The 26,833-nt window shown below is 33.5% G+C and overlaps 5 protein-coding genes across 6 annotated transcripts; 2 read left to right on the forward strand and 3 right to left on the reverse strand.

The window, feature by feature from the left end:
• Window positions 1-878: 878 nt before the first annotated feature.
• LOC145614400 (phosphatidylinositol-3-phosphatase SAC1-like) lies at window positions 879-12,365 on the reverse strand. 2 transcript variants are annotated; one of them, XM_081669450.1, is made up of 16 exons: window positions 12,068-12,365; window positions 11,081-11,234; window positions 10,621-10,991; window positions 10,309-10,531; window positions 8,302-8,378; window positions 7,517-7,704; window positions 7,333-7,430; window positions 6,318-6,451; window positions 6,089-6,223; window positions 4,739-5,126; window positions 4,527-4,648; window positions 3,173-3,283; window positions 2,737-2,949; window positions 2,274-2,465; window positions 1,845-1,956; window positions 879-1,414 (listed from the first exon to the last, which is right to left on the reverse strand). In XM_081669450.1, exons 2-16 carry the CDS (start codon window positions 11,222-11,224, stop codon window positions 1,169-1,171), a joined length of 2,754 nt encoding a protein of 917 aa, XP_081525576.1. In that variant the 5' UTR covers window positions 11,225-11,234; window positions 12,068-12,365; the 3' UTR covers window positions 879-1,168. The 2 variants fall into 2 exon arrangements, with proteins under 2 accessions (XP_081525576.1, XP_081525575.1); XM_081669449.1 differs by having other exon boundaries at window positions 2,737-2,955.
• A 1,033-nt stretch (window positions 12,366-13,398) lies between these two features.
• LOC145614861 (uncharacterized) lies at window positions 13,399-15,268 on the forward strand. Its single transcript, XM_081669925.1, has 4 exons — window positions 13,399-13,613; window positions 13,780-13,839; window positions 14,852-14,898; window positions 15,037-15,268. The coding sequence occupies exons 1-4, from the start codon at window positions 13,434-13,436 to the stop codon at window positions 15,122-15,124; spliced, it is 375 nt and encodes a 124-aa protein (XP_081526051.1). The 5' UTR covers window positions 13,399-13,433; the 3' UTR covers window positions 15,125-15,268.
• Window positions 15,269-16,115: 847 nt separating this feature from the next.
• Window positions 16,116-19,110, forward strand: LOC145615337 (chaperone protein dnaJ A6, chloroplastic-like). The gene is made up of 3 exons (XM_081670403.1): window positions 16,116-16,536; window positions 16,645-16,722; window positions 18,778-19,110. The coding sequence occupies exons 1-3, from the start codon at window positions 16,336-16,338 to the stop codon at window positions 18,901-18,903; spliced, it is 405 nt and encodes a 134-aa protein (XP_081526529.1). The 5' UTR covers window positions 16,116-16,335; the 3' UTR covers window positions 18,904-19,110.
• Window positions 19,111-19,330: 220 nt separating this feature from the next.
• Window positions 19,331-20,728, reverse strand: LOC145613044 (F-box/kelch-repeat protein At1g57790-like). The gene is made up of 2 exons (XM_081668109.1): window positions 20,032-20,728; window positions 19,331-19,701 (listed from the first exon to the last, which is right to left on the reverse strand). Exons 1-2 carry the CDS (start codon window positions 20,726-20,728, stop codon window positions 19,331-19,333), a joined length of 1,068 nt encoding a protein of 355 aa, XP_081524235.1.
• Window positions 20,729-23,979: 3,251 nt separating this feature from the next.
• On the reverse strand, window positions 23,980-26,279 carry LOC145614632 (UDP-glycosyltransferase 92A1-like). The gene has a single exon (XM_081669693.1). It carries the CDS (start codon window positions 25,997-25,999, stop codon window positions 24,530-24,532), a length of 1,470 nt encoding a protein of 489 aa, XP_081525819.1. The 5' UTR covers window positions 26,000-26,279; the 3' UTR covers window positions 23,980-24,529.
• Window positions 26,280-26,833: the final 554 nt, after the last annotated feature.

Consider the following 26,833-nt stretch of genomic DNA (forward strand, 5'->3'; position numbering starts at 1 on the left):
CCAACAAAATTATAGTTAACTTAGATAAGTTAATTGGTGTTTTGTTATACAATTTGTTTCCATTATGTAATGATTGAGTTTGACAACTAAAAAATTTTTATAGCAAGAATTAAACTCAAAACTAGCAACCTGGGGCATTGACCGGACCACACACTAGTTATTCTTTTAAATACACAACTTTCTACTTCCTTTAATGTATGATACACATCGCGATATTCTCCTTTACTTTTACATTTGTGGAATAACATTTTCATTCACATGTTTGTTCACGGGCCTACAAAATGACATCTCTAAACAATCTTAGAGGGACCAAGTTGGCACGACTGGTCGACTAGTGTAGTGATTAATACTCTAAAAGTCTAAGGACTAAGATAATAATGCTAGGCTTGATTTCCAATATTTTGACCACATGCACATTGATGCAGGCCCCGTGACACAGGGCCAATTTTATCATGATGATCCAAATTTGTCGTCCAAAACATCATGCTATGTAACCCTTTTATATGTTCACATTGCCCACTCGAACAAATTGGGCTTAGTGAAGTTTTGGCTTTTCAGTCAACCAAGTAAACGATTACTTTATTCCACCGAAATTTTATTGATACTAATAATCAAAATTGTTAAAATTCTATAGCAATTAGATGAAGCCGGGTAGATCTATTTTTTTTAAAAAAAAAAATATTTTTCATATTTATATGATTACATTTGTTATTTTATTAGTTGTACGTAACATATCATTTTTTAAAAAAATAAAAATCCTACATGACGCTCTAAAATCTCGAGAAAAAACTCCCCTTTATATATATATATATATATATATATATATATATATATATATATATATATATTAGATTAGATTGATGAAATCTTGTATACAAAGGTGTATATTGAAGGATGAAGTGAGATCAAAATATGCTTTCTGATTACAATTACAAATTATCAACTCAATTACTACAATGACAGAACTATACAAGCATAATTACTTCCCAACAAAATATAAAAAATAATTACCTACACTTTCCAATTTTCCTTCAGTGACCAATTGAAATGACTAAAGACCCTTGAGATGAAAAAAATAAAATAAAATACAATATTCATATTTACAAGGAGACGAAAAAAGGAACAAAATCCTGTCAAAAAAAAAAAAAATATGCCGCCTCTTCAATCTTCAGATTTTGTACAATTTTTCTTCTCCAATTATCCATCTTGTTAATTGGCTAGGGTCTCCAGCCAGAGATCTACACATAGCGGAAATGCCAAGATCAGCAGCAACTTGGTCATACTCCCTTAAGGCGGCCTCCATTTCAGCTTCGATGGCAGCAACATCAACATTCTCAATCATGCTTCCATGTAAGACATCAGCATAATGCTGCTCCATCTCCAGATCATTTTCAAAGGGTTCCATGCCAGGACCCTGCAGACACCAGAGAGTTGTAATTGACAGATGTCCAAATAGTTTGAATTCTAGTAAGGAAACTACATAGGTAAATAAAGATCATTGGTCATACGCTCTCCTCGCATGCGAAGTTATAGTGCTCTAAATCTAAAGACTTGTAATTCAACCTCCTGGACTGAAACTTTTGACTAAAAGTAACTAGTTTTATGTTTTAAAGTCTCCAGATTAATAAATCAGCTAATGCTAAGCTGCAAGAAAGGAAGCCAAGTCATTCTTATACATCCTTGTACTATCATGCAATCTTGTCAAACATAATAAGGAACAAATAATATCTTCTGATGACAGCTTATTCAGATAGATATTACTGAGTCTGACATAACAAAGGAGAAGTTAAAGACTGATGGTGTTTCAGCATGAGCAAAATCTGTAAATCATATTTATATGGTACCTCACAGAGCTGGGCATAGTGGTTGTATATATCGCTGTTTTCATCAAGATCACCAAGCAAAGTTCCACCATACCAGCCATTGTTTTCATCCATAGATGACATCTCAAGATATCTAAGCAAAGAGAAAGAGAAAAAGTCTTTTGTTAGCAAGACTGCAAGATAGTAACAATCAGCTGCAAAGGCCATACTTTTTTCATCTGTATCAAAGCATTACTTGCTTCTATCTAAGGCCATATTATGTTATCCAGATCAACAAGTGTGTGTACTGTGTAGCCAATGATGCTCATAGTTCATGAATAATTTAGCCAGCGTGTGCATGTCAATTGTCAAAAACATATGTGTAGATTTGACAGTCAACTAATAATATTTATTTGTCAATCCTATTTCAAAAATTGAATCGGTCTAGAAGCACACAAAAACATTACAAACCTTTGGAAGATACTCTCTTCATTGCAATCATCTACTTGAGAAAGCATATTGAGATCACAGATACCATTAGACATGCTGTCATTTTCTGAGACACCATTTGCGTTTGTTCTTGAAGCCACCTTTGGAGTAGAACCATTTTGTTCGTCTTTCCTTAAGCCAAAAATCCAGTTTGGGCTCTTGAGTTGTATCTCTCTGCACAAAAGGTATAAATTCAGTTCGGGAATCAGACATGCATTGGATCAAAAAAGCAGCTAATGCATTAATTTCATAAGATCAACTTTTGTTCTCCCAAAAAGAGTATTTCACAAATTGAACGTGCACCATCATCTGAGGACACAGAAAGAGCAGGGAAGTTTGAATTCAAGAAGATTTATCTTCTCCGCCAGAAGCCCAGAAGGAAAAATATAACATCTTCAGCAAATTGCTTTCTCACAATGAAAAACAGAAAATGTAGAAAGCTTACATTGCATCAGGTGCCACTCCAGAAGTTCCTGCAATTCCAGCAGGCTTTTGACCTGGTTCACAGCAGAGCCTCACATCTTTTATCAAACTGCATGTCCTCTCAATGAGTTTATCAAAAGAGGTCAGTTTGATCCTTGAGAAGTCTTCTCTACAAGCAGGCACAGGTTCCAAAGAAGCCTTTTCTCCCAAGGGAATGGCATCAGTTGGAGAATTGCTGAAGCTGCAAAAAAGCACATCAAGATCATACTGGGTAAAGGCATTTCTCAATCAGAGAAATACAATACAGCAGGTAATCCAAGATAATAAAAAATATTTATAGCCCAAACGAAAGCAAGCATACACAAGTTAATAAGCATAACTACTTCAATATTCTGCAGCCAATTCAAGAGATTAATTTCACGGAAAGGAGGAAATTGGGTGAAAAGGTGACACATTACCGCTTATCTGAGATGATATCATCTCCGACACCTACAACATGAAGATAATAATCAGAATCCAGCTCCCAAAGAGCAGGCTTTCCTTCTTTTGGTCTGAAGTAACCCAAGAATCTGATGGTCAAAATGTAAAAGAAATAAGAAGTTAGAATTCAACCATTTAGCTAACTGTCTTGGAAAGGCAGAGTGATAAAAAGAAATAAAAAGGAGAGGAAAAAAAAAAAAAAGAGGAATCGATTCCTCGATCAAAAGAATCATAAGCAGATAATCTAGTGTACCAAAACTAAGGCCTAGTTCTTATTAACCTATGAAAATATGTTTCAAGCCTTATAAGTAAGAAATGGGCTAAGTTCTAATAAGAACTAATAAACTCAATTCGCAGCTAAAGATAACTTCAAATAAAATCAAATTTGTTGTAGATGATAAAGTCAGGTTTTTCAGGCGAAAATTACAGGCCCTAAGGCATCAAATTTTTAGCCTGCAAGAGAGGATAATGAGGGTGAAAGAGAAATAGAGTACAGATATACCAACAAAATCAAGGCAATTTATGAATTTTTCGTTCTGCCAGTCATGTTCATCCTCTTCCTCGCACATTGAAGTTCATGAGAGTGTTTGAAAATGCGTGCCTAGGCGCAAAGCGTTAGGGGTCATGCACTTTTTGTGGTCTAGCATTAGGGGTCATGCACTTTTTGTGGTCTAGCTGAGGAAATTTGATGAGGCACGCCAAGGTGCAGCTTAAGGTGCATTGAGGCACACAACAGTTTTTTCAGATATTTTTATATTATTTATTATATGTATGTGCCTCATTGTGGCACATCTTAGGCACAGGGAACTCTGAAACACCTTGATGCACCTTGAGCCTTTTATACATTGATTCATAACTACTTAACAAGAATGTGATGTAAATATAGAGAGAATATGAAATAAAAAACAAGCTATGAACTCTCAATCTATCAGGGCGGGCGGCTTAGGGCTAGTCAAAGGAAGTAATCGAAACCAATTCATGGAGTAATCAAGGGCAATGTCACTCAAATCTTCAGTTCACCTAAAGTACCCAAAATTATGTACACTTTGATACACAACAGTCCAACATGAGTATGAACATGCTAATTGGACCAAATTATGCAAAATTTTCACAAAATAGCTGAGTCAGACACTTGGACACATACCGGTGTCCAACATGAGTACCCGACTTATACAAAGGATGAAATCAGCAAACCTTCAGCAACCAGTCCCAATTCCCAAGCCACCAACTCTGATAGACTATCACGCATGGCAGTAAAAGTATCCCCAAGATTGTGTAAAAAAAAAAGAAAAGAAAAGAAAATTAAGAGAAATGTTGAGAAAGAGAGTTTACAGATTAATTGCATCCTGCTTTTCTCCATCAGTGTAAGCATTGCTGTAATATCTCTTGATAGACTTCAGAAACTCCCGCGACTGAGTTGTAGCTTTCCATTTCCCCTGCTTATCTGGAAACACCTAAAATCATAAAATTTCGTCTTAACCACGAGAGGGAAAAGGATCTATGAGTATAAGAAGACCAATGAACCAAGTACAAAAGATGCATACTGTATTGTGAGCAGCAGAACCACCATATTGCTGTGCAAGAGCATCACCCATACTCCAGTACATGTCCATGAGAGCTGTAGCAATGCTACTATCTGGATCCACTTTTGACTCAACTGACATTTGCATCACCTGGAGCTGACGACCCAATGCTTCTAAACCATAAGCATATTGGGCTACATTTGTGCGGTCTAAACAATCAATGCAGTTAGTCCGAAGGACTCCGCTCTGATAACGTGGTTCAATACCATTAAAATAATCTTTCTTGACAAGCTTGCCAGCATCAGAATCTCGCTCTCTATTTGAAGAAGTAATCAATTCATTGGTGCTTGCACTTCTTGCAAGGGATCCTGAATTGGCTCTAAGATCATTTAAAGGAGCATCCCTAGAGCTGATAACAAATAATGCCACATGAGGATAATTCCAAATTACTAGAAAGGATATGTGTGGATTTTATAACAGAGGCTTAGTGATATAACTGATATTAGTAATTGCATGCTGTGTTAGAAAAATAAACTGCATTCCAATGACTACATTTTATCTTTCGCGGGGTGGGGTACAGTCCCTCTTCTCAAAACAAAGACAAGAAGATACATTTAACAAGAATCCTGAACAGGAAACAAAAATCCAAACATCAGGTTCATTTACACTCAAAAGCTTTAAAACAATTATCCACATTTTATAACATGGAAACCTGTCCAACCTATCAACCTAGCATGGACCTTGATTCACCACTCCACCTTAAATCATGATGTTCCATATTTAATTGGCAGTTTGGAAAATCATTACAGCCCCCATTTTTCTAATTATGTGAAAGTTTTAATTTAAAACAAAATTCCTGTCTTAGAATATGTTCAGTTCAATTAATTTAAGTAAATATTTGCTTACGTCATAGTTGATCAGAGGAGACCATACCAAATTAGACTATATCTCTTTGTTTGCATGCACTTGTCACTAGATATCTTTAATTCCATGATTTAAAAAAAAATATGAAAAAAATGCTCTGTAAGTAGACATTAATACGAATCTAATGACATCTCAATAGAGAATATAATTTGTTTATTAACGATCAATGTAGCGAAAAGGTTAATGTTTAGTCAAATCGGAAAATTAGGATCACATCATAGCCTAATTACAACACTAAAGACTCTTATAACCAAACCCTTTAGCTACTTTGTAATTAAATAATACTGAATCCATGCTACACAATCATTAACATATTTTCGTAGATATTTTAGACCAAATTCTACATAAGCAACAATAAACGGTAATTGCACAAAGGTAAGAGCAAAACAATCAAGTCCTCACACAGGCAGAATGCCTTCATAGATGCTGAATAGATAGAGTATGTACCTAAGAGTACCAGTTCTGCTCAATGGAGTAGCTCTTTTTTTCACAACAGGTGCTTTTCCACTGAAGTAAAATCCAGTCCTATCAAGTGTTTGACTAGCTACACTAGCTAAAACTCCCAAAACATTAGCAGTCTTCCTGTTTGGCACCATAAAAAAGATAGAACAGTGAGCCATAAGCAGGACTGATTTTCTTTGACTTTTCTTTCTTTTTACACAAACATCATTCTTACGTCTTTGCAAATTTATGGAAGTCCCAGTGAATAAAAGTAAGATACTTTTCTTCAGAAAAAATCTCATTTAGATATGTAACTGCATTTGCAAACTCACGTCGAAGCATCATTTCCCTGGGTCTTTTCTCAACAGTCTGCAACGTAAAACTTGTGTGAGCTTCAAGAAAGAAAGAATTTCTCAGCTGAGCAGCAATATGGCAAAATCTACAGGAAAGGCAGGAGGGAAAATCCTAGAAGATGGAAGTCTTGTTTGTCATAAATGTACAAGCAGGAAAAATGAAAGTTTACAATCAAACCAGCTAACTGTAAGCCCTAAAATACAGTACACATCACAAAAGGATGTGCTCTATAAAATCATCAGTAAAGCAATGTAAGGGAATAGTTAGGGTTGCCAATCAGAAAAGAGGACAAGGGGAGGGAAATTAGTGCGATGAGGAACTGCGGAAGGTGTAGCATAGTGGTGAAGTAAAAAAAAGAATGATACAAGGGTAAATGCCACTTTTGTGATCAGGAACTTTATGCCTTTCCAAGCACTCCCTCTTTGCTCTAGCTAATTACCCAAGTTGGTTTTTACTCCTCAATTTCACTATTCAGAGGTGGCATCTGTGAGGTACATAGCTGAAAACATGACAGTTGAACTATCATCCATAAATTCTACATGATGATTGATGATGGCATGGCAAAGGCCACACCGCCACTGATAGCTCCCCTCCCCCCCCCCCCCCCCCCCCCCCCCCCTCTGGCACTTGCCTATGAAAAATTGATAATCTTGTTGTTGGAAATGCTCTAGAAAGGATGGGAAGGGGAGATTACATTAAACAGCAATTCTTTAGTAATTACAGTAAATTGCCTCCAGCTTGTGCAGCCACTACACCCTTATAATCTCACTTTAACTTTCTCTTAACCCTCACTATATAATTGCATAGAGGTCCAAAAAGAAAAAGTCCATCAGACCATCACTTAGGATACTTGTTGAAGAATGAAGAGAGGAGTTTATATTGACACTATAAGAAACCTTAATTAGGTTAAGCACGATTATAGGATTTCCATATCTCTCAACAAGGTCTTCAAAATGCAATCTGGTCGCCTCATAAGTAGGATCATATCTCTGCACTGAGATCAAAGAGAGATGAGCTAGGCATTGTTATGCAAATAAAAAACACCAATAAGTTTTATAACAAGCACAACAAAGACTTTACAAATTATATCTGGCTTTGGACTGAATCTTGAAGCCTCTTGGGACCAGAAAAGAGGAATAGAACCCCGCATCTGCACAACAGAACTCATTTTCCCCTTACATGAACCAGCATCTTCATCAAGCACAATTTGTTCTGTTTCAACATCATTTGCTACCCTTCCCCTATCATTCACTCCCCTTTTTAAGTACCTAAAAAAATATATATAAATGTATCAGGATAGCTCACATGAATCTCATAGTTCTCTAGATCTTAATGAGAAACAGAATTTCGGATAAAAGTGGAAACACATAGGTAGTTAAGAACTCCCACTTTATATACTCATATAAAAATTCTTTTATTTTCTTCCATGAAATTTTCTATTATACTGAAGGAGAAAATGCAATAGATAATCACAAATGCATGACACCTGTGATTAAGTAGCTGCAACCTGTAATAGACATGCTCACATTCGCACATGCATTACCCTCCCCACGCAGCCCTGCCCAAGCAAAAACACATGCAAGCAAACACTGTCTCAGCCACCTTCTTGCACACAATTCCCACAGGTAAAACAAAGTATAAAGCTTCTGTAGATCAAATTTCAGCTTCAATTACTGAAACAGGACAAAGTTCACATGGATGTGCACACAACAGCAAATGCAAACAAAACAAAATGGAACCAGACAGTATAACACTACCCAAAAGATGGATTTTTGGTTTAGCTCAATAAAAAGATCAATTCGAACTGATTATAATCAGGTAGTGTATAACATCATAAAGTTAAGCAAAATGAAATTAGAGTATACCTAGTCCCTGCAAAATGACGAGACCGTCTAGATACCAAAGCAATACTGAAATCACGTCCAAAAATTGACATCCTCATCTGCCAAGAAAGATCTTATAAAGATCAGATGTATATAACATGAGGAGATATTATCTTGCAGGTAGGCAATAATGCAATATAGTTCTGCAAGATAGAGCATATTCATAACAGCATTTACACTAAAGAGGGAGAAAATTAAAAGCAACCAATAACAATTTCCTTATTCAAATGAAAAGTTGAAAACCACAACTTAAAATACGCAATAGATCTTAAGTCTCTTTGTTAATAATAAGTAAAGTCTCTTTGTTAATAATAAGTAAAGTCTCTTTGTCAAAAATAAGTTGACATGAAACCAAACCTTGCATAAGAACAGAATATACCATAATTTCTGATTATAATGTCATCTCCTAGACCACTGAACAACTAGGGGCACGTTTGGTATGACTGTATGAGCTTTTGAAGGGTGGTAAACGGATTCAATAAAAGCAATCCGCCATATATCATTTGCTTTGTGGGATGAACAGTTAACGTTCCTTGGGGGTAGCCTTTTTTACGGTTGTACCCATTCCAACTCTGCTGTAGCCATTAATACATTGTTACCCTCCTCCATTCCTAATTCCAAATATCATGGCTCTTCAATTGCAATCTACCTCCTCCTTCCCCTTTCCTCTCCTCTTCAATCTCTCACTCAAATAAATCGACAAAGTCAATCAATTTGTTCTTTGATCCCAGATGCAAAAAACTCTTCCAACTAATGAAAAATTTCCGGGTCCAATTTTAAAAATGAGAGATAATAAAAATTTCCGGGTCCAATTTGTTCTTTGTTCTTTCCGGGTCCAATTTTAACAAGCTCCCATGAGAGATAATAAAAATGAAAAAGTTCTTTATAGAACACAACCTCAATTGTTAAAGACTAATTTGTATTAAAGATTTATTGTTCTTGAATTTGAAGTTTGATCCCAAAAAATGCAAGTACTAGAACAATATTTCCAATATGAAGGTTTGTCGATCCCTCTGACCTTACATTCATATTTTTGGGATTAAACTTACACTTCCTTCTCATTTAATTATTTTTTTTTCTGGTTATACAGATGTTTGCTGTGCTCTCAAGATTGATGAATTCTAGGTAAAAGTTTGTATTGATAAATTTTCAGCACATTTTGGTGTAAATTTAGATGAACCATCAAATTTGTATAAAAATGTATATTTAATACAGATTCATGATAGTTAGATCTTCCTGTAAATATGTGATTACAATCCAAATATATTTGAAAAAATTGAGACAACAAATTTTGCATAATAACCCATCTCAAAGAAGAAAGAGTTTATGGAAAAGAAAACCATTAAAACCAAATATCAATAAATAACAGAGTAATTAAAATTGAAACAAGTATTCCGTATTCTACTTTGAGATGACTATACGTAGTAATCACTTTTGGTTCATGTAGCCGACCCCACTTATAGGATTAAGGCTTTGATTGATTGATTGATTCCATACACTATAAAGTAATTCTACCCCATCAGCAGAACCAAACAGTCCATAGAAGCAACAGTTATTGACAGCTTTTCCCCTCTTATCTAATTCAATTTCATTCTATTTCTAAATTATTTAACCAACACAGCCTAAATGCAAGTACTTGAGATATTCCAAGGTATTTGCTACTATATCAGGCACACATTTTATAATACTGTAGTACATGTGTATTATTTCCAAAAAGCCCTTACGAAAGAATTAACGGTCCAAGACCATTCCCAAAAGTATACTCCATGCTATAATCACAATTACTAATGTCAACAAGTCGAATATACCAAGAAGAAATTTCATCAAGGACAAATTAAGAAGAGACTCTTCTCAAATCTTAGCTTGAAGTTTTAATCACTAATCATCACTAGCCTTGGTGTATAATAAGATACCAACATCCCATGACACACAAATGACTTTTTTTTTTTTAATAATGTAGAGACCTATAAGAAAGTAAGAATTACATACTTGCTTAAAGTGACCATGAACCAATGCAACCGTCCAAATATTATTTTTGCATCTTGTACGAACAGCTTCAGTCAAGTATGAATTCCACACAAATCTGCTGTCATAATGAATTCCAACCGAATCCTTGAACTGCACATTTCTTTGCAAGCTTTGCATAATTGGGTATGTATAGCTGTAAAAGAAATCCTTTGTCAAGTCAACACTTGACAGAAGCTTCTTGTACCTGCAATTAAACAGTCACGGAATTTAAAACCCAACCAAGTTTCGAAGATGTAGCATGAGAATTCTAACTCTCTGAGACATTGAATTTACCTCAACTCTGTCTTAGAATATGCAACATCAGTCTGAACAGACGCATGAGGAATTGTAATCATCTGGCTTTCATCAATAGCATATATAGCATGCCCACATATACATCCAATTTGCCGGCGCTTGGTGACCAAAATCAGATAATAAGACTCCATAAATTTTATGCAACCAGCAATGCCATAGACCTTTGCAACAAAAGTCAAGCCTCCAGTAGCCCGATTACCCTCTGCAATCCTCTGCAACAAGTTCTTCACCTCCTGTGGTGAATACACCACTGGATCTTCACTGATGTTCAATTCTGATGGTTCGCATCGATCAATCTTCAATACTCGGAAGAATCTCTTGTTACGATCACTCCCGATAAGATAAAACCTCTGAACGAAACAAATTCAAAAACCTTAATTAACTAAAAAGATCAGTGCTTAAGTAAATTAAAATATATCAGATGCGACAATTTCAGTACCGCTCGAGTTTCATAGAGTTTAAATTTCTCGAGCAAGTAAGAGTTTGGATCAACTTCAGAATCAACAGATGCATGAACTTGACCAGAAGATTGAGAGGAAAGTGTAGAATTAGGAACCGAATTGTTTTCCGGCTTAGTAGCCATTTGTGAACCCCTGAAATATAATCCAAAATCAGCCAAACAGAAAAGGAGAGAATGAAAGGAATGTTTGAATACATCAAAAATAAGGGTTTGTTCATGATTTTATATTGTTACTATACATCAAAAATAATACTGCAGTAATAAATAAATTCTTTTATCTACACATGATAATGTTTGTAAGGAAACAAATTCTCTAGACAACTAACAATTACAAAAATAAAGTGCAAGATAATCTCCTCCTCCCTTCTAACTCTCATCACTAACATAGTGGCATTAGGAGTGTAACCTCAAACCAGGCTCGATATCAGGCTCCGCTCCACCGATATCAAAATCTCAAGATATTGTGAAATCTCTGAGCTTGACAATAGCCATACCAAAAATTGACTTATGCATTGAGATAAAACAGAAACAATTCCACAAAAAAGATATTCACATTCCAATTGAACAATCCCCGAACCTAGCAGAATAAAAGGAAGCAAGTGCATTAACATAACAAAACCCAGAATAACAACAATTATCTAAGCTTTTCTTCAAATTGCTGACAAATCTACAGCAGAGAGCTGAATTTTAATTCCCCAATTGCATAATCGTCATATCGAGGGAACCCTAATTTTCGAATTACTCCATAAACAATGCAGCATTAAAAACCCTAATCCTACAAAATTAACTCATCTTAGCCCAATTGACCAACAATTCTCAACAATTAACCAAATAATATCCAGAAATCAACAACAATTGAATCATAAAATTAAAGTATCAGGCAAATTAAACAAAATGATCAACAAATTAAAACATAAAATTACAATTAAACCAAAAATATTGAATTCGAATTACAAAGAAACTGACCTTCTGAAAAGACGGAGAGATCGTCTCGCGGAAGAGAAATTCGATGATCAAATCAAAATTATCAAATTGAAGCACATGAGGAGAGAGAAAATCAGCAATCAAATCAAAATGAAGAATGAATTAGTATGAACTGGGTTCACTGTTGTTGGTAGAATCATCAAGCTTGCAATTAATTCATCAAGAATTTTTTCATTTTTTCTTCTTTTTTTATCAGATGTCTCCGAAGAGACAAGGTTTCAATACGGTAATTTCTTTTCTTTAATTTTTTTTCCTATCTTTTTTGTTTGTTTTATGGTAGGTTTTTTTAGTTGGGTGTTAAAGGGGTTGGAAACTTGAATATGGAGGGAAATAATATCTAACCAAATTACCAAATACCATCCAAAATATAAGTTACATGTATATCCATTCATCCAAAATTATGGTTAGTCGAAATGATTAAATATGTGAACTAATAAAATTAAATTTCTCGTATATTGTAAAAAATAAATGGATTAGTTTTATTATATAATTCGTATGATATGCTGTTGAATTATATATAATGTATATTATATATAATATTGACGTGTTTTGCATGTTGATATCATACAAAGTAGATCAAATTATACAGCTCTAGTAGAAAATGTGTCATTGCAATGTCTTTGAACATGACAAGAAAAGGAAAAAATAAACTATGAGTGAGCGAATGAGTCATTGTTCTAAATTTTAATTACAATACAACAAAGACTTAATCTATATGTTTCATATTCTGTAATGATATGCATAATTGGCTAATAAATAAAACTACAAAACGCGATTGATCTGTGATTTTAAATACAGTATTTTGTAAGATCGAATAGTCAATAATAGTCTTAATCACATTGACACGACAAATTTAATAGGTGTTAAAATATTCTCCAATTTATATTATAAAACTCGATATGGAACATTGATAATCTTAATTAATGGTATTATTGTTGTAATTAGGTAGTTGTGGCTTAATCTTTTATTTTATTTGAGAAAATTGATATTGCTATAAATACATTTTAAAACAATACACGAAATATATTTTGTATGAGTTTTATGAGATCGGATGCTCTTAGCCACCAGCCTACATACAAGGCTACAACATAAGTTATGTATCAATACTTTATACAAATACGTAATTTAGCTACAATTAACTCAAATTTGCACAAGTAAATATCAATTAATCAACATCTTATACTTGTTTGATTAGCAATTACATTTTAGAATTTTGTTTACAAAAGTCTATCATCCATTTTTTTTTCTCTTAAATATTTGGGGTCCACGTGTACATACCAAGATTGGGATATCCATTTAATAACATCATCAAACAAGTGGTGGTGGTACTGCACAAGAAACATATGAGATGATGATATTGTTGCCACACTTTTCTTGCTCTCTCACAAGCTACCCTTCTCAACACCACAATCATAATAAACTATTCCATCATATCAAACCAGAAATCAAAGAATCATATGGAGTTGGTCCGATTTTACAACCCAGCAGATTCACACCTTCTGCTGCTAAATCCGGTGCTTTCACTTCGGTAAGTATGTACATACTATATACTTAGCGTGTTAGCCATTGATATTATACGTGTATACTCACTCCGAGAAACAACATTTAAAGACGGAGGGAATATTATAGGATTTTATAAATATTAACCCGATCAATAAGATAAGGGATATTATTGATCGATTAGCTATATGCAGATATTTAAGAAGTGTGAGGCATGTCGAGGCCAAGGTGCCATAGAGTGTCCTGGATGCAAGGTAAATTATTTAACTTTCCTAAGCACCTTTTTATTTTAAAGACACTTTACTAAGCACCTTATTTATACTTTGTCAGTTGTATTTGTACAATCAATACCATTTTTTTTGCTAGTTAAGTCCTCATCTTAGTAAGGCGAAATCACTTTACTCCATCTAAATATGGTATTTCACCACAAATTTATAGTCAAAACATTATAATTAAGTTAAATACATTAACAAAGTCATGTTGAGATGACTTTTGATAAATTCTAAGTATATACCGAGTTAATTATATACTTTATATGATGTTCTAGAAACCAATATTAAACTTTTAATTAATACAATTACATTGTATTCCACGTATCAATTAACCTCCTAACTAATTCCAAGTATGCCAAATAATCAATCAAGTGACTTTAATTTGAACATACATACATAAGGCAATCACATACTTCCTTCATTTTTGTATAGTTGCAAATTGCAATATACATTTTATCACGGTAGTTAAGAAAAGTGGACTTCACATGATATAATAATACACTTAATATGGGGTTAAAATGTTATAGGAGTATAATCAAATAGGTCATGTGCTTTAAATAAAGGTAATAGTACAATTTTCACTTTAAAAATCTTCCTTTTATAGTGTGTTGCAACTATTGTGACATATACATTTTAGGCAAATGTTACAACTATAAGAAACGAAGGAAGTATCAAATATATGAAGTATATTTTTGTGACATTGGCAAAATATATAGATTTATCGAATACAATAATTAAACAGAGAACTAATTTATAATAAGGGCATTAGAATCCCTTACACAACCACTTAGTTAGGGGCATTGGAAGCCTTCACACTTAAGCTAGCTATTACAATTTACAAGTGAGAACATAATAATTCAAAACTGTACTGGAATTTGAAAGACATTATTAAATTAGTTTAATACGTAGTTAATTTATAATTTAAAGATTCCTCTTATTATGATTAATTAGTCATACGAGTAATTATTATGTGTTGATCTTGTTTATTATACAGGGGACCGGAAGGAACAAAAAGAACGGCAACATTTTTGAGCGATGGAAGTGAGTTACAATAATTAATTTCACTTTTAATGTCGGTGATTATATTAGTATTAGTCTTATTGTCGGCTGATTAGCCCCACTAATTACTATTAGCTGGAGCGTATGAATTAATTAGTGTTTCTTTTTTGCATTTGGTAGGTGTTTTGATTGTCAAGGATTTGGATTAAAGAGCTGCCCTCAGTGTGGTAAAGGAGGTCTTACGCCAGAACAAAGAGGGGAGCGATAGTAGCTTATTCCATCTACTCCGTATTCCTGCTTAGAGAAGCATGTACATACGCTCGTGTGTTCATGCACTCGAGTGAACACACGAGCACTCTTGTACTAAACTAAATACTCGTACATGAATATATGATTGCATGTTATCTGATTACTCGACCAATTTATTTGTATTCATATTAACAAGAGTGTCGAGTGAGAATATACTTCGTATATATTGATGCGTGCGATCTTACTCATATCATCAGTGACTTTTTTAAAAGCACATATATCATCATTGAGAAACATAAGGATAAAAATAGAGTAAAAAAGAAAATAATGATTGAAAACAAAGGTGAACAAATGTATGTTTATGTAGGGCCTAAAAGTGATATTACATAAATTCCTTATCCATAAATCAGTGCAAATAACATATTGTATGTTAAGCATGATTCAAGACCCTTAATAAACTCAGATAATTGAAGGTTAGTAGTTTGCAAGGCAATCCACATAAACACAATTTAGAATTATTAAGTCAATTTTCTAATATTAGATTCCTTAAAGTCGTGTATTTGATTTGTTATAATGTCTCTTTCACATTGTCTTCTTCTTGACCTTAAACAAAATGGCCTATTCAAAGAACCTAACCTCTCCCCCCACCAACTAGCACCATATAAAATTATAAGCACATAAAAATATCCATTTTTAATTAATATCCTATTTGTATTAACTATAATAGCATTCACTTTCTTATCAAACAATACTTGGTTTGATAGAGTCTCTGACAAATGATGTAGACGGAATTTGATATCAGATCGTATATAACACCGTATACATAAAATATCCAAATGAGTAGACCTTAATAATATCTCACATTGATAATTGATGGCAAAGTTTTTGTAGATTGTACAAAAGGATTCTTTCTCTTTTGTCAAATTGTAAAAGAATAGATATTGATCATTCTTTAGGGTATCTCATATTTCTACCCTTTTTGAATGCAAAAATAAAAAACAAGAGGTCATTCTTTTGCCAAGAAGAAGCGGCCCACTTTGAAATTCTTATCCTCTACCCACTACATTACAATAAGATAGCCCATTCTATTTATCCAATTCACCCATTTTCGGAAAGCATATGTTATAAATAATCTATACTTTCCAAATCAAAACCAAGACATAACACAAAAAAAAATACAACACCAAGAAAGAAAGAAAAAAAAAAACTATACTTTCCTAGACCTTAAGGATGATGAGACATGGTAATGGAGGATTGAAGGGAATACAAAGAGTTGGGTTCTTATCGTCGTCGTCGCCGCCATCTTCTCGCCGTATGATTAGTTTTCCGGTGAAGTGTTTATCGGACTTCAATGAATATGCTGTTTTGGGTTTATCTCCTTTTGCTTCCAAGACTGATGTTAAGTTTGCTTACAAAAGATTAGCTTTAAAGGTTTGATTTTTAAGAATCCCCTGTTTTTTTTTTTTTTTTTTCATTCCTCTGTTTTTTTATGTTTCATTTTCTTGGTTCTTTCTTTGAAAATGGTGGTTGTTTTTGCAGTATCATCCAGATGTAATCAAAGGAGATCATATTGCTGAAAAGAATAAATTGTTTCGAGACATAAAATCTGCATATGAGGTATTAGTTTATTTATTAATATCATGAAAATTTTTTCATCTTCTGTTTTTTTTTTTTCCTCAATAATTTTCTTAGTTGATTGATGATATTTGTAATTATTCATTTGGGCAAAGATGAATAAAAATGATTGTGGATAATAAGATTGTGTTTGCTAAAATTTTAAAAAATTAATAAAAAAATAAAATTGATCAATTTAATGGTGTTGTTTTTGTATATCAATTAATTAGTTTTTGGTACAAATTTATGATAGCCATTAATTAAAAAATAAATAATATAAAAAAGCAAAGGTTGCCATTGCTTTTGATGGAAAAAGGTCACCATTATAATTTATTACAAGAAGGTCACCTTTAATTTCAGAATGGGCAATCATTGTTTAGTAGTTTAGTACACGATAACGTATAGTTACATTTTTTTTTTTTTTTTTTTTGGATGAGTTTCAACTAAGCAAAGTGTATTAATATGGTTAAATGTTTAATGTACCCATGGTACACCCATTACATTGAACACCACGAGGTCCACGATGCATAGAAGTACATAATAAAATTTGTTATTATTTTTTGATAGAAAATATGACGTAGTAAATTAAAATGAAACAAAAATTGATGTAAAATTGAGAGTAGAGTGATATTGACGTACACCTAACACCGCTTCACTTAAATCAATTACTTCATTCTGATATGGTAGATAAGCAATGAAGCTAATTTATACTAGCTTAACTAAGTAAATTTATAGAATGTTCAAAGCATATTCTATATCATATCAATAACATTCATAAGGTAGGTGTTAATATTTCTAAGGAGAGGAAAAAAAAAACAAATACTTAAAAGCACTTGTATTGGGGAAGAAAGGGACTAGATGTGGGGGTCAAGTGTGGTTTTAATATTGACGTATATTTTATGGATACCTAAAAAGCTAAAAAGAACAATTAAGTGCCCCACCTCTTTCAATTTAAGTAATTGATGCTTATTAATTATCACATATTTGTGAATGCCATTTTGGCATTTTCGAATACATTCGCATACTTATTTTTTTCTTCCATTTATATTAGAAAACGCAACAATAATGCCGTACTCAGTACTCATATTAATATTTATGCTCCCTCCAGAAATCAAAATAAAACAAAACTATTTTGACAAGTATTGTTGTTTCATTGTTTGCATTCAACTTGTTTTGTTACAGTTAGGCCTTTTATAAAAGTTGAAAATTCTAAACTGTATTAATGAGATGTTTAATTATACTCATGTCATCCATAATCACTCATCACATTGATTCAACTATTAAGAATTTAAAATACAGTACATTGATTTGTAGTATAAACTATATATTTTGTATGATGATAGAATCATTTCTATTATATCTCCATTACTCCGTACTTCATTGTTGAATGTATCAAACACAAAAGAAAGTATTTAATTTAATTTGAACATTAACATATTAATAATCTAATCCATAGTTTATTATTAATGAAATTGACAAATTAATGAAAACTATACTTAACAAAATTTGCAAAAATATTTGTTCTCTTTGTATACGAAAAGTGACATCTAAAAAGACTGAAACTATCATATAAAAAAGGTGGTATGTATGAGTTTATGACCTTATCTTAAAAGATTTTGATAAGCGAGTAAACGCCAACTTGAATAACTATACCTTCTACAACTCTATCAACTCAAATGGGCCCCATAATAATTCATCTTCTTAGAAAGCTTTCATTGGTCAAGAAACCGGATATTATAGTGATTTCTTCTTTTGTTTTTCTTTTTGGATGTTTTTCTTGTTTTGTTGCTTTGTATTTTTGGGCTGTCTATTTATAGACCTTATCTAGTTATCTCTTGATTTTATATATTTTCTCCATATTATATTTATTACGGTAATTCTAATAAGTATCTACAACGACTATAAGAGCTTGTATGTTAACCTTCAAACACAATCTATTTGAATGTAGTGCTAATTGTCTTAATTAGTTTGATAGTTATATCACACTAGATCGGATCGGATGAGATGAGCATTTAAATTAAGCCATTTTCGCTTATAAATTTGTTCTAAATGATACAGACATTGATGAGAAAGTTTGAAGAGGAAGAACAAATGCAGACAATGCAAGACTGTGGTGATTATGATGAATGGGATGAGTGGATGGGATTCGAAGGAGGGATGCCTGCTACTTATCATTCTTGCTAATTAAACTTGTTGCATCATTTGAGTAAAGCTAAATATTTCTCTTTATTTCAATTGCTACTACTAATTAATTACTGTATCAATGTATATAGTTGTACATTACTTTCATTTCCTAATCAATAACAAACAATAAAGCTCATCAAAACAAAGAAAAAAAAGGTACGTTAAAAGTTGTACTAGTATATAAGAAGTATCTTTTATTTGATGTCACTTCTTGTGAATGGTTTGTGATTCAGAATCAACATACACAAACTTTTTTAATTCATGTTAATAAGCTGATAAAGACTTTTAAAATATCAAACTTTTATAATTTTACTAACATATAATCAAGGACATTATTAAGAGTAGCAAAACAATGTACAAAATGAAATTAGAGAAAGTAGACTTTAATATGGCACTTCGTGTATGTTTTTATTTTTGGATAGTAAGACTAATTGAAGTAATACATAGGGGGCTCAACCCACGTAAACGGGGTGAGCTTGTCAAAATCGGTTAAAAAACCTTTGTGAAATTCAGTCTCAAATGCCCTCTTTGCTACATTGTAAACACAATGATCTCTGCCACCAGGTCGAACTCCCCTTCTCCCAAGCACTCCTCCCCAATTATTGATATAGTATATGCAATTAGGCTTAAATCCATGACTTCGAGCTAGAGAAGGCGATACCTCGACAGAAAATGAAGAATTTGAACCAATGAAAATTGATCTGTTTCCCAAACTCATCACTTCCTCCAACGTTGCATTCTCATAATCCAACGCAAATACTCGAAATCTTTTAATTAGAGGGAATGTGCGATAAAATCCTACACATTGAACCTCTTGACAGATAACCAACAATTGGCCAAGCGATTCTACCAAGTAATAATAATTATTGCCCCTCTCTCCCGTGTGAGTTGGTAGCTCATATCTCACTTGAAAATGAGTATCACCTAGTAAAAATAATCAATCTATAATTTTAATAAAAACTCGGGAAATGATTTTGGCACACCCTTATGTGAGAACACAGTTTCCTATGCTATTCTCATATAGGGGTGTGTCAAAATCAATAAAGGGTGTGCCAAAATCAATTTCAAAAAACTCGTACGACTTCTACCGAAGATATTCAAATTTGAAAATGAGTATTTGGTACATACCTTGGGATGTCTGGAATTTCGCAATCAAACCAGCTTCATTAGCGCCATAAAACTCTCCTTTATAATAAGTTACATCAGTGAAACGAAGAGACATCTGAAACAGCCATGGAGAATAATTAGGAGTCCTGACACGAGTCCACCTATTATCACCCTTCCTCCAATAAATCAAAATTGAAAGAGGAAATCCAGGAAGATAGAACGAAACAAAGGCGGCGAAATCACAACTAGTTGAAGGGTTGGCTGATAAGCACAATTTAAAATCTGATGGATCAATGTGATAGTAATTAATTCTTGGGAGCTTGATAACTGCATTGGTGAAAGGGTTGAAGAGAAAGTGGTGTTTGGCTCGTTGCGATAACACGAGCAGCCAACCATACGCAGATAACAACCTTTTCTTGTCATACTCAAAGTTTAGAGGACTACTGGTAGGAAGTTGAATGTGGCAAACCTTGTGCTTAGATAGGCTATACAAACGACGGATTGTTGTGGACTCGGCTAGTTCTGGTAGCATTAGCAATGGAAGTGTATGCTCGTCTAAACATGATGATGTTTTGACACAAGCTCGAAAGTTTGCATCCTTTGCAGCTGATCTCCAATGAGTACAAGTATTTTGTAGTCTCACAAAGTCTTCGTAGAATTCTACATGCTCTGTAACTTTAGTCACAATCTCTTTTGGCATGTTATTCCAATCTCTCATGTTTGAATTCTACGTATATATTTGTAACAGTCAGTGTTTATGAGATGCCATCACATAATCAAGTAAAACAAAAATAAATTATATACCACGCATCTTATTTGAGCCTATTAGTCTTAAACACATCTAATCAAAAGCAAAATACTTGTATTGTAAGTATATATTTCCTTTGTTCATTTATTTGCCTTATTTTTCTACTCCATTCTTTTCGAAATACGTTTGATAAGGGTAAAACAGCCAAACAAGAGTAGTTGTAGGCTTGTAGCAAGGAATTTCAATAAGTTGTACCAAACATGAATTACTATTGAGCCTTAGTTTAAGTAATTTCAGAATTTGCTAAATGTTGGTTTCAAAAAAGAATTTGGTAAATGTTATGTTACAATATGACTTCAATTATGCTTTAGTATGCTGTAAATAATGACATTCAACTCCGAATTCAATGTTGCTTGCAATTATGTATGCATTAGTCTTTAGTTGCTAATACCAATTCTTCCTTATTAACATTGAAGGGTTACATAATTAAAATCCTGCAACACGTTAGCAACCAGATTTGACTCAATTATAAAAATAATAAAATAATAAAAAAATAACGCTAAATTTTTTTCGCTTATATTTGTGTCAAAATTCAAGCAAAGAAATTCTTTTTTTAACGAAATTCTTCGTTATAATCTTTCATTCGTTGAGTAATTATAATCAGTATTCTGTATCAGAACCGTATATTGACTATACTTAAAAAAGAAATTGAAAAATAACACAAGATTATGATTTTGACATTCGATGATTTATTAAATACAAAATTTTACCTCAGAAACAGCTTCAATGGAGGAGAAAAAGCTCAGAAGCCACTTTAATGGAAAATTCAGAGTACACTACGATTCAATGGAATAGAATAGGGGTGCATTGATGCAGCGGAAACGGACTCGTTATGTACTTATGTTAAATTACTGTTCCCCAATAATTTCTTAGGGATAGTTTTGAGATATTTTAGTAAGTAGTTTTTTTTTTAAAAAAAAATAAAATAAAATAAAATTAGTTATTTGTTATCACGCTAAACATACCTAAACTATATAGCTTGTAACTTTCCCAAAAAAAAATAAAAAAAATTAAAGGCTTAACTCATATTTGTTTTTCCTAGGACATATTATTATGCTCAATATCTTGAATCGAATCTCATTTATATTATTTTTCTTTTGTGACTCACTCTTTTAATACGGAGTTAAAAAAAAATGGTTTTTGTAAATTAACCATAAGCTATATCATGTACTAAACCAATCGTATTAGACTTTTGTTTCATTTAAGATTGATCCATAATATTGATCTATCAATTTCAAAATCAAGAACAATTAAAATTATATTTTTAAAATAATTTCTTCATTAATGGTACAAGACTACAAGCATTACAATGTAAGGACACAAGCTAAGTCCAAAACATGAACATAACTTCGATCATTTTAACTATGATCATTATTAAAATTATTACGAGATAATAATAAAAGCAATTAAGACTTGATAATCCACATGATTATTTCATTCAAGGACAAATTAGCAAACAATGGGTGCATCTCCATTGTTGAAGTAAAGGATGCAACCACCATTAGTAGGTGCCAAGCAACAGTTGCATGCAGGGGTAAGCTTTTGATCTCCTGTTGAACGGCAAGTCATATAATCCAAGTTATCATAGCAAAACTGAGGACATATTTTGTCATCATCATCACTTTGACCATCCACCATTTTCAAGTTTCCGACTCCCATCATCAATATTAGCCCTGCAAATAAGAAAACGATGGAATATTAGGATACCCTAATCACGAGTCATGAGAAATACTTTTAGTAAAATTACATATACGTCGTACATACTAGAATAGACACCAGAAATATTAATGAAAACCACACGCTATGAGGCGGGCGTATATATGTTAATATTAAGCAATAATATAACAATGAACTTACCAAAAACCAATAGAAGAGCAGCAAATCTCTTGTTAGTCTCCATTGTTGTATTTCTTTGTTTGAATAATTAATGTTTATATAAGTTGTGATGTAAAAGGAGAGGGATGGTTGTATGTATTTATAGGCAGCAACTTAGTAAATTTAATAGGTAGCAATTACGTGCAAGTTCTAATATTATTACGTAGCAATAATGTGCAAGTCATAGCGGCCTTTCTAGGCTTTGCCAATTTTCAACAATTGAATTTTGACACTTCATATGAGTATTATATACAATATACAAATATAATAATAAACTTCCCTTAAAAAAATTAAAAATAAAAATAAAAATACAAAGTATTTAACAATAAACTTATTGAACTTCAAATTATACAACGATAATTTGTAAATATGATGAATATCAAGACATAAGCAAAGTGAACTTATGATAATTTAACACATAATTTACACCAAAGAGTAAATATTCATCATCATCAATATATAAGTCTCCAATTGATTTGGTATAGTTTCTCCTTGTTATCTGCAGAACATATAGAATTTTTTACCATTAAACCAAATTTTGCTTGAAATTTTTATCAGGTTATTTATTGATAATTGTATACGTATTATATTAGTATGATGCAACAAAAGTATTATTTCTACTTCTCTTGTCATCCATACATATTGATTTTAATTAATTTTTCTAGTACATGGAATAATATATTAACCACTACTTTGACATTTGAGTCATTATCTCTCATTTTTGTAAATAAAGGCCGATTTCGTTTATACAATCAGTTCACCTAATGAGAGTATAAATTAAAGTATAATACACAAAATGTACGTAGTGTGAATATGTTTGTGTGTATTTTTGAAGTCAATGATGGTTATCTTCATATGGTGGCTTTGACTTAAAAGAAGATAACGTTTTAACGTGGATAATTGGATATTATCCTATTTCAAAGAGAAGATGATTAGGATCTTACATTGCCTAAATGAGATTGTCTAATTTCTACATTTATTTATTTATAGTTTTCCAAAGTGAAGAGGCCTAGCATTGTGTGTTTGGTTGCCCAAAGGGTATCTTACTTGGGCCCAACTACAAAAAGGCTAAATGGAGGCCCAACAAACTACCTCTATTAGCCTATTAGCACAACACATCAAAAGGAAATTAACCCATATTGCCCAATTATGACAATGTTTCCATTTGTGTAAAGCGTGTGCACAACACATGTTAGTCGATACTCCATAGTAATGTTACGTGCATAAAGTGGGGAAGATGCATTGCCAAATGAATACTTTTGTCATTAAAAGCCTTGCCAAACATAATATTCAAATTTGATTACAGACAAATAGACAAGTTAGTAGACATTGATGTAATATACAGCATGCTTTGCATGCAGCATGCTCTACATGAACTACAAATCTTTTGCAGCATGCTGTACATGAACTACAAATCTCTCCCTGCCCTGTTTAGTTAAGAAAGTTAACTTAAACAAAGTATATGATAATCAAAAGAAGATAAAACACACAAATTCAAATCATATTTTTAACACCCCTCGGTGAAGCTAAGTCAATGCTAAAAGGGGAAAACATTGAATCGATGATTAAGAATTTGAGATCATCGATTTACATATAATCTCTGCAAAACAGAATTCTTAAAAAAGAATATTGCTGTTTGCTCCTACTTAATACGAAGTAGTTAATACTACTTACAACTAATCCATAATTATTCTTCCACTAAAAATATCATACTCCGCACCAAATAAAACCGTGTTTGCATTACAACATCAACACATGCACCATACTCGTCGATAAGCACATGATGTCCACGTATCGATGTCACAAACCCGGGGTACGGTGCACCATTTTACGAGTTTAAACATCTTCCTTAGAATGCTTACCCCTACAAGAAACTATAAACTCTACAAAATTTTGCATTGCCTTAACAGAAGACCCTTTGTAATCTCCCTCAATTTTCCAAGCATCCTTCAACTTCTCTCCAATTTCAACAGCTTTCTTCTTCATCTCCCACCCACAACTCCCCTCCTTTCTATCCAACACCATTTCCACCACACTCTTCACCCACTCTTTCTTCACCTCCCCTTCCAACCCCCTGGTCAACTCGACCGCAACCCCCATTTCCTCCACCATCATCTTCGAGTTATACGCTTGCTCGGCCGCCAACGGCCACCCGAGTATTGGCACTCCTTCTCTTAAACCTTCTAATACCGAATTCCAACCGCAATGACTCAAAAACCCACCAGTAGCCTCATGCCTCAAAATATCCAACTGAGGCACCCAACCTCTCACCAACATCCCCTGTTTTTTCTCCATCATTCTCTCCTCAAACTTCTCCGGCAGCCATTCGGGTTTAAACTCACCATTGAAATCGAACCCGAATGGCGGCCGAATCACCCACAAGAACGGGACCTTACTCTCCTCCAACCCTTTCGCTAACTCCATCATTTGAATCGGAGTCACTGTATTCTGTGACCCGAAACAAATGTACAAAACAGAGTCATTTTCAAATTGATTCAACCACTTCAAACAACCCTCTTCCTTCTGATCACCACCATCATCTTTTTTCGAAGGTGACATGATTAAAGGACCAATCCCCCAAATAGGAGATTTCGTGAAATTCCTAAAAACCTGAAACCCTAACGGTTCAATCTCCTCGATCGAATTACACAACCACCCAGAACAATTCAAGGAAGATTTAATCTGAGGTTGGAAAAACCTGGACCATTCATCGGACCCATCAGCAAACCTTAAAAACCGGTGAAGCTGATTACGTCGGAGTTTCCGATCTTCCGGAAAACCAATCAATGAAAACTCCTCATCATCACCGACATTCCGGTGAGGCAAGTTTGTCCAAATTGAAACATACGCGCCGACACCGTAGGCCCCACCAGTGTTGAAGCAGATTCCGGTGGACCCAAATGATCGGGCCACGTCATCGGCCCAGCCCAGAAACACGTCGAAGATGATGCACACGGGTGGGTCGTGCAGGTGGTGGCGCGTGAGGTAGTCACGGACATGAGGTTCTAGTGAAGTGGATGCATGGAAGAGTTTGATGATGGAGGTTAATGGGAGTTTGTCGGTGTTTTCGGTGTTGGGAGGGAGACCGTGGTCGGTGCTGGTGAAGGGGAGTTCGATGATGTTGAGGTTGTCGGATTGACGGCGGAGGTTAGCGGCGTTTAATGGGGTGGTGAGGAGAGAGACGGTGAAGGGTGTTTGGGAGAGAAGGCGGTGTGCGAGGTGGAGGAATGGTCGGAGGTGACCTTGTGCTAAAAATGGTAGCAGGATTATGTGTTGTTGTTCTTGTTCTTTTGGTAATGACTCCATTTTTGTGTTGTTTTTTTTATGTAATTTTTATGAATGTATGATTTTGATAAAGAATTTTGATGCTTAGGAGTTAAATTTAGTGTGGGGATTGTTCGATATATAAGGGGAGTGATAAGTGGTTGAGAGAGAATTAATCGAAGCGATGAATTTAAGAATGCTCGCGTATTTATAAGGGTATGTATGTTATAAAATTTTAATGAATTAAGCTAGTTGATACGAGAGTATCTAAAATTAAACGTAGAGGATGCGACTATACGAGAGAAATTAAAATGGCATAAGTGGTACTTTGGAAGTTTGGATCAATGATGAATCTTCAATAATTTGTGTAGGGAGTACACGTTGGGAGTGAATGAATGATCAATCTGGATTCTGGACAGTAGTGGATGTATGGATGTGAATTTGTTGAATTGATTATTGGGCCAATGGAATTGTTGTTCTTTTGCTGACCACTACTTTCTCAGGCCTTTTTTAATTTCTAAGGAAAAAGAAATATATTGATGGGGCGTATGGATTGTGGGAAATGGAGTTTGGGGATTAAAATATGGGAATAGGATTGGGAATTGATTGTTGGGAATGTAGAAAAATATAACAATACTTTGTTTGGGTAGTGGATGGGAATAAGGCCCTGTTCTTTTCACCTTAAAAAAATAATTTCAGTTCAGTAAAAATAAGTTCAGTTCAGTAAAATTAATTTCAGTTCAGTAAAAATAAGTTCAGTTTAGTAAAATTCAGTTTTCTTACAGAAGAATTATAATAGAAAATCAGTAAAAATAATTTCAGTTCAGTAAAAATTATTTAATTTCAGTAAAAAATAATTTCAGTTCAGTAAAATTA

Source organism: Chenopodium album, chromosome 25, assembly GCF_948465745.1.
Source record: "Chenopodium album chromosome 25, dcCheAlbu1.1, whole genome shotgun sequence".
Taxonomy (NCBI): Eukaryota; Viridiplantae; Streptophyta; class Magnoliopsida; order Caryophyllales; family Amaranthaceae; genus Chenopodium; species Chenopodium album.